The sequence below is a fragment of the Phascolarctos cinereus genome, unplaced genomic scaffold, assembly GCF_003287225.1.
Source record: "Phascolarctos cinereus isolate Bilbo 61053 unplaced genomic scaffold, phaCin_HiC Scaffold_5;HRSCAF=322, whole genome shotgun sequence".
NCBI lineage: Eukaryota > Metazoa > Chordata > Mammalia > Diprotodontia > Phascolarctidae > Phascolarctos > Phascolarctos cinereus.
This window is the reverse complement of record NW_027555958.1, coordinates 56,876,171-56,889,482: the sequence shown is the minus strand read 5'-3', so window position 1 is coordinate 56,889,482 and position 13,312 is coordinate 56,876,171. Positions and strand designations below refer to the sequence as shown.

The following is a 13,312-nucleotide window of genomic DNA, read 5'->3' as shown; positions in this document are numbered from 1 at the left end:
AATACAAGAGAGTTTGGGACGGAGGGCACCAACAGCTGTGGGGGATGGGGAAAGGCTTCACGCAGAAGACAGTTCTTCAGCCCTGTCATAATGGAAGAGAGGGACTCTATGAGGGAGAGATGAGGAGGGAGAGAATGCCAGGTATAGGGGCGGCCAGGGCAAAAGCACAAAATGGAGAGATGAAGAATAATGGGTGAGGAAGAAGCAAAGTGCAAGAGGGGGAATGACTTCCAACGAGGCTGGAAAGACAGACTGTAGTCAGGTTGTATAGGGCTTTCAGAGATAAACAGAAGAATTTATATTTTATTCTAGAAGCAATAGGAAGCCACTAGAGTTAGTGGAATAAGAGAGTCAGGTCTGTATTTAAGGAAAATTACTATGGCAGCAGTATGGAGGATGGACAGGAGAGGTGAAAGACTTGAGATAGGGAGATCAATTAGGATTAGTAACTATCAATTTGTAATTAATTAGTAATCTAGGTGAGAGGTGACAAGTGCCCAAATTAAAGTTGTAGGCTGTAAGAAGGAAAAGAAGATGCAACAGATGTAGGGGTAGGCAGCAAGTTCTGGCAATTGATTGTTTAGGTAGGATGAGAATGAGTGAAGGGTCAAGGAGAATGCTGAGAGAACTGGAAAGATGGTGGTGCTTTCAGTAGCAATAAGAAAGCTTGGAAAGCATAATATCAATCAGCCGTTTCCATCTCTTCAGGACCTCATTTAGGGTGTGTTGTTTTGGGTTTTGTTTTTTTTTTTTGCAAAGATACTAGAGTGGTTTACCATTTCCTTCTCCAGCTCATTTGACAGAGGAGGAAACTGAGGCAAACTAGGTTAAATGACTTGCCCAGGGTCACATAGCTAGTAAGAGTCTGAAGGCACATTTGAACTCAGGTCCTCCTACTCCAGGCCCAGCACTCTATCCACTACACTCACCTAGCTGCCCCAGGAAGGGAGGATGAGTTTAGGAGAAAAGATAATAAGCTTAGTCTTGGATATTTGTCTAAGAGGTCTCCAGGACATCCAATTTGAAATGTCCAATAGGCCATTGATGATGGAGGCCTGAAGCTCCAGAGATGGGAGTCAAATATGAAGGTCTTTGGAGTCATTTACTTAATGAATGAGAGCCAAACACGTAGGAGGTGATGAGTACAGAGAGAGAGGGAGAAAAGAGCCTAGGACAGAATTTTGGGGAGCAAGCACAGTTAGGGAACTTAATGTAGATGATGAGCCAGCAAAAGAGACTGAGGAAAAGCAGTCACATAGAAGAAACAGGAAAGAATGGGGTCCAGAAAACAGAGGAGATTCGATTTATTAAATCAAAACCTTTGTGGGTTATTTTCCAACAGGGTGTCATCCATCCATATATTAAAATCACTAAAGATTCTTCCAAAAATAACCCTACTGGATGACTCTCTGATTATAAACGAGAGGTAAGGAATTAAACTGAGAGCTATATACACATTGTGATGAAGGAGATCCAGTAGAGAATCCAAGAAGAGGGTTTCCCTGAATGTCTTTCATCTTTCTTCCTTTTGTTTTGTTTTGCCTTGTTTTCCTTCATTAAGACAACCATTTATTATTATTCTGATCTTATTAAATTCTGAATAAAATGGGTGTTTCCACATACACAGCAAAAGAGAGAGAAAAGACTGTACAGGAAAGTGGAGGTTTCTTCCCCCAAGGACCCCCTTGCCTTCCTCTTCCGCATTGGGAAAAGCTTATATCATTAGGTGACAGAAGCCGAATGAATGATGATTCTAGGAAGAAGGAAATCAAATGAGCTTCCTTTTCCCCTAGTAAAAGTGTTAGCATAAAAACGGCAAGGAAAGGAAAGGAAAGGAAAGGAAAGGAAAGGAAAGGAAAGGAAAGGAAAGGAAAGGAAAGGAAAGGAAAGGAAAGGAAAGGAAAGGAAAGGAAAGGAAAGGAAAGGAAAGGAAAGGAAAGGAAAGGAAAGGAAAGGAAAGGAAAGGAAAGGAAAGGAAAGGAAAGGAAAGGAAAGGAAAGGAAAGGAAAGGAAAAAGAAAAGAAAAGAAACCAGACACGCTGAAAATACACGTCCATTAAGCGTTTCCAGGTTAAATTTAAAAAGCGGATCGTATCCACCTTTTACAAACCTGACATCTGGTGACTTTCAGCAACGGAGCTGAATTTAACAAAGACAGTTTAGAAGTGCCTTATCATCCCTATGACTAGAGAAAAGGCTGAAGACAACTCAGCGTGTTTGGGGAGTGATCTCTACGCACATCTGTTCACCTCTGCTCTGCCAGCCCCACCCCGCCCCTCCCCGCCCCGCCTATAGTACCTGGACTCCCACGCAATCTAGGTCACCAGCCTCAGCGCTCTCCGCCCTCCTCCGACCTCCGTTTCTGTTGCCCTGACAACCCACTGTACACATAGCTAGCGACATGAACTGGGAATGGCAGCTTACAGGTCAGTGGGGGTGCCTCCGACCAGCTTTTGGACTGGATAGGGGTGGGGTTGGGGTTCAGAAAGAGAAGGGATGGAGGCAACGTTCACATGTTGGCTTGCCATGGTACTACCATATGGAGGGCGCCACTAATGACGCTCCCCACTCCCCAAATCCACACCCACACTCAGCCACCCTCTTGGTCCTTCGGGGACACACACGTTCTGCATTGGGCATTTCTGCCCTTTCTTGATCTTCAGAAGCCCAGCTGAAATACTGTTTTGGATCATGCCAACCGAGGAAAATCTTCCCCATCCACCACCCTCCAAACAGAATAGGTAATAAGAATGTGCCTCTTGTGGGGGCACCTCACAGAGGACCTGGATGCTACCTCCACGAAGAGGTGAGTATCCCATCCCATCCCTCATCACGCTCTCTTGGGTTTAGTGGTCCTCATTTCTCATCTCTCTAGGATCCAGTGCGTAGCAGGAAAATAACTTCCCTATGCCTGACCAATCGAATATCCCACTAGTAACTTGTTTAATGAATTCTCACCTCCTTGCAAAAATGTTGTGTGCTGGACCTCCCCCAATCCCAGCATTAATCCTATGAGGTGAAACTCCCTGGGTTCCTCACTGATACTGTGTGCTCACCCTGCTCATTCATGATATTTCATACTCAGTTCCCTGTTTTTCCACTCCTCTTCGTTAATTCTGTATTGCTAAATCTTCCTCACTTCTTGTACTGACAATATCCAGTGATATGATGTGCTACCACCCCTTTAAGGAGTGTTTTCTAAAACATGCTAATATCCAAATAATGCTGGGTGCTGCACTTCCTTCTTCGCAATGACATTGAGGGCTTCACACCCGCTCCCTCCTCCCTCCAATATAATTGCATGCTGAATCTCCATGCCTCTGGCCAAAACCCAGTCACTCCATTGCTTCCTCCCTCTTGCAGCCCTGAGCCCCCTCAAACCCTCCCCCAACAGCCTCAAGAAAAGCCAAAATTTCCTCCACAGGCTTTTGGGACAAACCTGGTGCCTTCTCAGACATCTAATCTATGAACTTTCCAGAATACAGGCAATTAGGTAGCTTTCTTGTGACCGGCTGGACCAGCTTTCACCAGAAAAGCTCCTGGGGAAGGGTTCCAAAAGGCCAAAGGTTTGGGGGACCAGGGAATGGAAATGAGCCATTTTGCGGCCTGAACAGCATCTTTGCTCCTCAATATCTTCTGAAAATTCTTATAAATTTATTTTTGCCACGTACATAATTATCCTTGGACAGATTAGAATCGTATATTAAGAGCTGGAAAGGACCTTAAAAGTCATTTACTTCCAACTTCATCAGCAAATTCCAAATGCAGCTGCTTTTTTATGATTCCCCATTGGTGTGCAAAGATCGGAATGGCAATGGAGGAGAGAGAAAGGAAGGTCTCTTTGATACAGGGACTTCAGAATGAAAGAAAATCCCACATTCATTGATGCTGGGGTAAGCAGCTTGGTAGGACTGCTTCCTGACCTTGTCTTTTTACATGTATAAACTTATAGAAGAATAACCTGGCATACAACCTTGCTAAGATTCCTATGAGTAATAAGGGATATATCATTGGATCCAGGACGAGCTCACGATTTAAAGAAGGTCGTAAGGTTAGTGACAATTTCATACACTTTGATTTAAAGATCATCCATCCATGCATCTACACTATTCTGTGAGTTCCTTGAGAAAAGGAATTCTTTGTACCTTTCTTTGTCTCCCTAGGCCAAGCACATAGGGGCTTCAGAATGAATGTTTAGTGCCTAGACTTGAGTTGATTTGATTACATATATGTATGTGAGAGAGAGAGGGAGAACAGAAAGGCAGAGGTTGTCTAAAACTCTTCCATGGAACTGTATTTTCAGAGAGGGAGGACAAGGCACTTGATGATGAGATAGCTGAATCTATGTCCTTGTGATGGTAAAATAATGACAATAATAGTAATTCCTTTTTCTATAGGGCTTTCAGATTCACCGGTTGACTCACAACACCCCTGTGAAGTAGGGAGTGCAGGTGGTATCATCTCCATCTTAATATGAGCAAACTGAAGCATAGAGAGATTTAGTTATTCACCAAGGGTCACACAGCTAGGAAGCAACAGAGCCAGGACTCAAAATCAGCACTCTGACCCCAGAACTCTTCCTTCCCCTTACCCTTGCTTTTCAGTTCCTTTTTGTGTATCTTCCCTTTTTGTTCCTCTTTCCTCCAGCTCAGGGACTCTATTTTTGTACGCATTTGTATGTCCTGTACTTAGCAGTGTGGCACACAAGAAGCACTTGATAAATGCTAATTGTCTTCCCCCTTCTTCCACTTCCTTTTTTTTCAAATGACTTCTTTCAAATAATTGATAAATTACAATTGTTTAGATTGGGGCAGCTAGGTGGCACAATGGATAGAGTACTGGGCATGAAGTTAGGAAGACTCATTTGCATGAGCTCAAATCTGGCCTCAGGCACTTATTAGCTATATGACTCTGGGCAAGTCACTTAACCCAGTTTGCCTCAGTTTCCTCACCTGTAATATGAGCTGGAGAAGGAAATGGCAAGCCACTCCAGCGTCTTTGTCAAGAAAACCCCAAATGGGGACACAGAGTCAGAACAACAACAATTATTTAGATTTTCAAAGCACTTTACATACATTATTTCAATGAATCCTCAGAAGTCTGTGAGGTAGGTAATACAAGTTTAGCTATGAAGAAGAAGAAGGAGAAGGAGAAGAAGAAGAAGAAGAAGAAGAAGAAGAAGAAGAAGAAGAAGAAGAAGAAGAAGAAGAAGAAGAAGAGAAGGAGAAGGAGAAGGAGAAGGAGAAGGAGAAGGAGAAGGAGAAGGAGAAGGAGAAGGAGAAGGAGAAGGAGGAGAAGGAGAAGAAGACCACCATACTTTATAGATAGAGAAACCAAGACTCAGAGAACTGATATGACTTGTCCAAGGTCACACAGCTTAAAAAGGATAGAATAGGAATGTGAATTCTTGTCTTCTCACTCCAACTACAGCTCTCTCCATAGGCTCACTCCTTTAGCCTTTCCTTGCTGGAACTGCTTGTTGTTGACACTGAGATTGTGCTTTCCCAAGTTTTCCCAATCCTCCTCTGCTACATGGGGCCCAAACCGCTCATGATACTCTAGAGTTAATTCAGATTTAGCTTGAGGTTGATCTACCCTCGAGATCTACATGAACTCCTCCCCTCCCTCCCCACTGCCAAGCACCACCACTGAAAGCCTTAGTAGCCCTTCTTTGTATATATAAAATATATATTCAATGACTATATTTTCTTGTAAACAGGAGGTGATACCCAAGGCAATTTCACCCGACTCACTGAAAATTAAGCCCAAATGTGCTCCTCCTTCTTATGCTCCATTTAACTCCATCTCAAATCGATTTGATGACAGACCCACAGACTCATCATTTTTCCCTGGGTATGTCAAATCTTTGATTTTTCTTTCATGCCACCACAGCAGTAAGGAAAGTAGCCAGCTAGGGATGGTCAAACTATGTCAGAGTTAACCATTCATCCTATATTTAAATCCCCCTAGAGAAAACATGAAATATGACCTTCCCTAGAATAGTCACACATGCCTAACAAGGAATGAGACATAAAAAAAGGCTGCCTCCATAGTTTTATGGGAGAGAGCTAGCTTGAGTACTCCTAAGACCTGTTCCACAAGGAGTTCGTGCTATTGCTAATTATTGGTGGACTTCCAAACCCAGCAATTCTTAAACTTTTTTGTGTCCCTTTACCAATCTGATTGAAGCCTCTAGACTCCCTTTTTTTAGAATCCTTTTTAAAATAATGTTTTTAAATATATAAAATAAAATACACAAGGTTACAAGAAAAACAATTTTTTTTAAGTTTATTGACCCCAGGTTAAGGACCCCTGTTGCATTATGGTAGCAGAACTGCCCAACTTCATCTTGAATACCTGCCGTTAGCTATGAATTTGCAATCTTGTGACTTCCCAGCCACCTCCTGGTGCAGAATAGTCACAGAAATGTTTTGTTCTGGGGACCCTGGTACTAGGGAAAGGCAAGGCAGAGCATCTTAAATTCTAGCATTCAGTGAAACATCTACCTAAAGATCCCTTATTCTTTTCCACCCAAACAGGAAATGAATCAGTCAAACTTTCCCCATAGTCAGAGTGCTGGGAGTTCTGCAGTAATGCATGGGTTCTCATAGGTGGTAACAAAAATATTAGACATGCTATGAATTTGCTTCCTTAGCCCTGGAACCTACAATCCAGAGACCATGTGTTGTCGTAAAGTCACTTGGCCAATGAAATTTGGGTCTCCAGATTGGGCTCAAGTGCCAGTCCTAAAGAAAAGGACCCTAAAAACTGAGGTATGAATTAGAGAGATGTTCATTCATTCAATAGACTTTTTAAGTGAGTTATGTGCTAGGTTATGTGCAATACTTGCCTACCCCCAGGAGTTTAAGAGTCCAGTTGCTAGAAGAATATGTCAAGTGAGTTAGGAGATCTCCAAACATACCCACACAAAAGTCTGTGAATTTATGATCTGGGTACAAATATCTGGTAATTAGAAAAAAATTCTAAGACAACAGTTGTTAGTGTTGAGGAATTCAAAGTGAGAGAAATATTATTGTGGACCATATAAATGTAGAGTTATGTTTGTAATTTTTCATTTGAGTGATTAGCTATTCCCCCGGAATAGACACAAGCGGGGTAGTTGTAATACTAGGGACAGAGGACATAGTCCCCCTTGGACCACTGGGGAACGGAATGTTACTTTGAATGTGTGATACTCACCAGCATTATTTTCATTACAGCTGATAACAGACAAAGAATTCAGGATACATCGGAACCGAGAGGCCTACCTAAGCCTGTATTACAGCTGAGAGACCTTTCTGTCATCTTGTTCATTCCCCCGACCCTACCTAATCTTAACGCCATGAGACAAGGTACCCCTGTTACCCTCTTGTCCGCCAGGGTTGAACCTTCGGTGGGGAGTGGTTCATTCTAAGTTCCAAAATAGTACTCCTGAAAAACTCAAGAGTGTGTTGTCTTCATGTGTCATTTTGCTGTATATACTCAAGTCCACAGACCTAGTCATCCCTGCTGTGAGACCCCTAGGATGGCTTTATCTGGAGGGAGCACAATTAGCCACTCCCCACAGCTCCCCACCCCAGTGAGGTCAACAAGATCCTAAATTTAGAGCTAGGCAGGGCCGTAAAGGTCATTAGCCCAATTCTCCCATTTTACAGATGAGAAAAATGAGGTTAAATGACTTGCTTAAGGTCACCCTGGTCAAAGCCAGGACTCAGATTTGGGGGTTCTGTACCATACCACGTAAAGACCATTAGGTGCAGTGCAGGTGCAGGAGCTGGGCAGTACAGTGCTAAAACTGCTGGACTTGGACCCAGAAGACCTGAGTTTGACTCCTGGCTCTCAGAGTTAGGAGCTGTGTGACCATAGGCAAATAATTGTACTTATCTGAGAGCCTCAATTTTGTCATCTGTCTAATGGGGATAATAATAACTGTATTACTTACCTTACATGGGTTTCTTGTCAGGAAAGCATTTTAAAACAGTAATATAGCACTAATAATAATAATAACCTCCTAAAAAATAAATAATAATAAACTCCTAAGGTCATCTCAAGGTTCTTAATTTAGGATCAGTGAATTTTTTATTAATATATTGATAATCATATTTAAATATAACTGGCTTCCTATGTAGCCCTGTGTGTCTTGATACATTTAAAAAATGATTCTAAGAAGGGGTCCATAAGCTTCTCCAGCCTGCTAAAGGGGTCCCTGCCACCAAAAAGATTAAAAACCCCAATATACAGCAGTAACATTTGCAAAGCACTTTCTTTAAAACAATGATTGATGTAAAATTCGATAGAAATAGAAGCTATTATTATCCCAGTCTCCTTTGCCTCTACTTCATCACAGCTGCCACTGACCCACAAAGTGGGGGGAGGGAGTCAGGTGGCACCATGCCCATGCTGGCAGAGGCAATAGCCTGGGCTTTCCCCCGTGATGTCTCCCCTCCCTTCCTCACTATACACCCTCCTGGCAGAAACTGGATAGTGGTCATAGGAGTGAAGGGTGGAGGAGGTGGGGAGAGCGGAAGGAACAACTTGTCCTATCTTTGCTAAGGCTTAGCTCTCCAGGGAAAGAATGTCTTAGAGAGAAGGGGGTGAATGGGGAGGGCCGGGGTTCTTTCTTTCTTGATTTGCCCCTTCCAAGGTCTGTTTATCTAACACTGGCTTGATCCAGGCTAAAGATTTATAGCTGCTAGCTGCTGTGCTCTAAGAGATGATGCTCTGCCAAGCTGAGAGCAATGGGCACAGGTGCTTGGGACAGTTGCCAATCTTGGACCTGAGAATTTTTCTCATTATCCCTTAACAATGTCCCTTCTCCCAGGCTTCTAGTTACAATAGTCTGGACGTTGTACTATCTCCTGGCTGGTCATCTCAGCCACCAAGCATCTTAGTCCTTCTGGAATTCCTCCTCCTCACCCACCCACCATGTAATAGCTAAAATATCGACTCCTGGAAGCAACAGGCAGGAACCTTCAGTACGGGCGGAGTACAAGTCTCCTTTCCTTTAACAATGACATCCTGACTGTGCCAAGTCATTTCATTTGGGTTCAAGTCTAAGGGATCGTAGCTAGAAGATATCTGGAAATGTGTCTTTCAAAGCTGGCAACTGTGAAGTTGATGAGTGGGGAGCAAAGTGTCTATAAAAACCCAAGGATAGCTAGATGACGCAGTGGATAGAGCACCAGCCCTGAAGTCAGGAGAACCAGAGTTCAAATCCAGCCTCAGACCAAATACTTACTAGCTGTGTGACCCTGGGCAAGTCACTTAATCCCAATTGCCTAAAAAAAACAAAAATCCAAGGATAAATGTGTTTGGGCAACATCTCTATCACCTTCCCCCAAACCAATAGATTTTTTAATCATCCTCTTTAAGTAATATCAATGCTGCTCTCCTCTCCTCTCTTTACCTTCTTTTTCCCTCTGTTTCAGTACTTCCATCTCTTTGATGGCATCTCTTCCTGTGGACCCCAGATAGGAAAATAACTATTCAAAAACAAGCCTACCTAGGCTTTTCTTGATTTGTTCAGTAATCCCTGTGTGTCCGGCGCTCTCTTCTGTCCAAAAGACCCAGGTACACTTCAAGGGATTTCTCACACCTCTGGCTCAACCCATACTGTTGTCAACAAGTCCTCCTGAGAGCAAAAAAAATAGTTTCCAAAATTCAAAGAAGAAAAAAAGAGCTTAATTTCCAAATTGAGTGAAACAAAGAGAACTCTTATCAGAGCTCATGGAAAATATTGACACCCTCCAATAAGTAACATTTCTCTTCGACTCTTGTGGTCAAGCATTAAGTAGGGTTTTCTGGGATGGTTCCTCTTACAGTTCCTCAGGGTTTGGTCCCTACTACAAAACTCCAGAGTACCAGAACCAGTCACCGCATCTCTCTTCAGCTGGAAATCATGGCCAGCAGAGGGGGCGCTTTGGAGCCCTGGCCCATGCCACTGTTAAGTTGAAATGTGGAGCCAGATCACGGAGCCTTCACTCTGAAGCCTCTCCCTTAAAATTCAATTCCCCCAAATCTCTGGCTTCCGTAAGAGTTCACCCAGCGATCAGTGACACCCCATTCTCCTTACATCTTCAAGCAGACCTTCATTGACACTAGGTTGAATCAGGTCTAAACCCAAATATTACTGAACTGTAAGATTGTGTATACAGTCAGTCACAGTAACACCCTTAGGTGACTTTGCTTACCTGTTTACAGGCACTGCACATTGTGAGTGCACTTCGGTGTCTGTCTGATGTGTTGAATCAAAATTTGTCCCCGCCCCCCAAAAAAAGTTTTAATTGAAATCACAGTCTAACATCCTCTTCTCCCCACTTCCTCGGTGGTATATTTTTCACCCATATCAGCACCTGCCACGGGCAAAGAAATTTAAATAAAATGCCCACCCCCCATTTTACCTCCGTTTTTCCTCTAGCCTAATGGGCCCAATTAGGACTGAAAGGTGGGGTTATTCAAATTAGCCAGAATTACTGCGTGTATTTCCTTTATATCCCCAGTGCTTTGCACATAGTAGGTACTTAATAAATGCTTGTTGTTGGATGGTTTAAGCCAGGGATTGTCAAGTACTCCTTGATAGATATATGCATGGAGAGAAAAATTTACAATTCCTGTCGGACCTTTATATTCACTAGCTTACTATTGGGCAGTTCCCCAAAACTAAGTGGCAGTCCCTTCTTTAGCTCTCTTTTGTTATAAAGTTGTTTTTCAGTCCTGTCTGACTCTTTGTGACTCCATTTGGGGCTTTCTTGGCAAAGATACTGGAGTGATTTGCCCTTTCCTTCTCCAGCTCATTTTACAAGTGAGGAAATGAGGCAAACAGGGTTAAGTGACTTGCCCAGGGTCACAGTACGTGTTTGAGGCTGGATTTGAACTTCCTGACTCCAGACCCAGCACTCTATGCAATATGGCGCCACCTAGCTGACCCTTAGCTCTCTTACAATGCTACCAATCTGTTTACCCTAGGTGTGGACTTCTATTCCTATTCCCCTTTGTGAACATAAGGCAGAGGTCATTTTTCCCCTTCAAAAAAAGTTTTATTAACAATTAAGGAATCACAAGATAATAGGTTCCAATTTATTTCTGGAAGGGACCTTCAAAGCCATCTTATTCAACTACCTAATTTTACAAATCAAGAAACAGAGGCCTAGGTTAAGTGACTTTTCCAAGATCACACAGGCAACAAAAAGCAGAAAAAGAATTTTAACTCAGATCTTTTGACTCCAAATCTAGCATGCATTTCACTAATTAAGGTAAAATAAAGCAAACTTATAGAAGCACAGAAATACTAAATTACAGATCACAAGAATCAAAAACTGGGAAATGCTTAACCTAATTATAGAAGCTAGTACACGCTTCCTTAGCTAACTAGCCCTGTTCCCATCTCCAAGGGTTATAGTACCCTGAAAATAATCATAGATGCTCCAATATCCGTTCTGGGAGATGAAGAGATACTGAAAATTTATGACAAGGATTCTTAAACCTTTTTTTTTTTGTATCATGGGCCCCTTTGGCACGTTGGTGATGGACCCCTTCTTAGAAATAATATTTTTAAATGCATAAAATAAAACACATAGTATTTCAAAGGAAATCAATGATATTTTAAAACTGCTACAGAATTATTTTTTAAAACAAGTTCATGGACTCCAGGTTAAGAATCCCTATTCTAACCTAAGTTCAAATCTAGCCTCAGACACAAAATACTTCCTAGCTGTGAGACTCTGGGCAAGTCACTTACCCACAATTGCCTCACTTTAAAAAAAAATCCCTATTCTAGAGGCAGCTTGGTGGTGCAATAGATAGAGCACCAATCCTGGAGTCAGGAGGACCTGAGTTCAAATCTGGCCTCAGACACTAGACACTCACTAGCTGTGTGACTCTGGGCAAGTCACTGAACCCCAATTGCTTCGCTAAAAAAAAAGAATCCCTATTCTATGAAGGACTCAATAAGCCCCTCCAAATTAAATAAATATATATGTTGACCTTCAGAGCAAAAGAAGATACCTTTTGAGGAGAGCAAGAAGAAAAACACACCAAAATATAGGTAAGGAGTAAGAAATGAGAGCGGTAAAGAAAGTGTAGGTGACACAGAAACCTCATCTATCATGAAAAATGTCTTCAAGAAATCAATCAAACATGGTTCATTGACATCCAGTGACATGACAATGGACATGATGAGTCTTAGCTAGCATTCATGTAACTATTTAAGATTTGCAAAGTGCTTTATATAATTATTGTCTCATTTGATCCTCACAACAACTCTGGAAGGTAGGTGCTATTTTTATCTCGATTTTACAGATGAGAAAACTGTGACTAAAAGGATAAGTGACTTGCCCAATGTCACATAGGTAGAAAGTACCTGAGAAAGGATTAAACTCAGTGCTTCCTGACTCTAAGTCTAGCTGAATATAACAATTTCATACAGAAGTTTAACTAATGTTTAACCAATGTAACTAAACTTTAACCAATTTACATAACAAGGAGACCAAAAGAGCCTAAAAACTGCCTTGGTTTTGGACAGTTTGTCAAGTGGAAAGATGTGACAATCAAGGGCAGCACTGGCTTAGACGGTGAACTCATTTGTACAGTCTAAGAAGGGCGGAAGGTTAGGAGCAGTATTGCCGTGATTGATAGTGGCAGTGATTAATAACGGATAGAGACCTGGCCTTGAAGTTACAATTGCCTGTGTTCAAATCTCACCTCTCACAAGGACTGTCTGTTTGACCCTAAAAAGTCACTTAACTTCTCAATGTTACAGACAATTCTCTAACACTCTAAATAAATTGAAGAACAGTAGGTGATATTAATTAATAGAGTAAGTTTCCTCATTGGAAGTTTTCTCCATCAAAATCACTGGACCCCTACGTCCCAAAAAAAGCGTTCTAAAATAGCAAGAAATACTAGAGGGAGGGGAAGCTAAATGGTGCAGTGAATAGAACTCCAGCTGGGGAGTCAGGATGACTTGAGTTCAAATTCCCTCAGACACTTAATAACTGTGTGACCCTGAGGAAAAAGGAGGAGGAGGAGGAGGAGGAGGAGGAGGAAGAGAGAAGGAGAAGAAGGAAAAGAAGGAGGAGAAGAAGGAAGAGGAGGAGGAGGAGGAAGAGGAGGAGGAGAAGGAGAAGGAGAAGAAGAAGAAGGAGAAGAAGAAGAAGAAGAAGAAGAAGAAGAAGAAGAAGAAGAAGAAGAAGAAGGAGGAGGAGGAGGAGGAGGAGGAGGAGGAGAAGGAGAAGAAGGAGGAGGAGGAGGAGGAGGAGAAGGAGAAGAAGAAGGAGAAGAAGAAGAAGAAGAAGAAGATGATGATGATGATGAT

The 13,312-nt window shown here is 42.3% G+C and overlaps 1 protein-coding gene across 2 annotated transcripts; it reads left to right on the top strand.

Annotated features, from left to right (window-relative positions):
* The first annotated feature begins 2,292 nt into the window (after positions 1 to 2,292).
* Positions 2,293 to 7,444, top strand: CIMAP3 (ciliary microtubule associated protein 3). 2 transcript variants are annotated; one of them, XM_021001515.2, is made up of 6 exons: positions 2,293 to 2,426; positions 2,664 to 2,806; positions 3,953 to 4,051; positions 5,720 to 5,853; positions 6,656 to 6,773; positions 7,221 to 7,444. In XM_021001515.2, the coding sequence occupies exons 1-6, from the start codon at positions 2,402 to 2,404 to the stop codon at positions 7,287 to 7,289; spliced, it is 588 nt and encodes a 195-aa protein (XP_020857174.1). In that variant the 5' UTR covers positions 2,293 to 2,401; the 3' UTR covers positions 7,290 to 7,444. The 2 variants fall into 2 exon arrangements, with proteins under 2 accessions (XP_020857174.1, XP_020857183.1); XM_021001524.2 differs by lacking the exon at positions 3,953 to 4,051.
* Positions 7,445 to 13,312: the final 5,868 nt, after the last annotated feature.

Bases quoted from the DNA above. Each gene is read 5' to 3' on its own strand.
- CIMAP3 (XM_021001515.2), top strand. From the start codon at position 2,402: ATGAACTGGGAATGGCAGCTTACAG. The intron at 5,854-6,655 runs GTATGTCAAATC...TTGCTTCCTTAG, and splicing joins GACTCATCATTTTTCCCTGG to CCCTGGAACCTACAATCCAG. The intron at 6,774-7,220 runs GTATGAATTAGA...TTTTCATTACAG, and splicing joins AAAGGACCCTAAAAACTGAG to CTGATAACAGACAAAGAATT.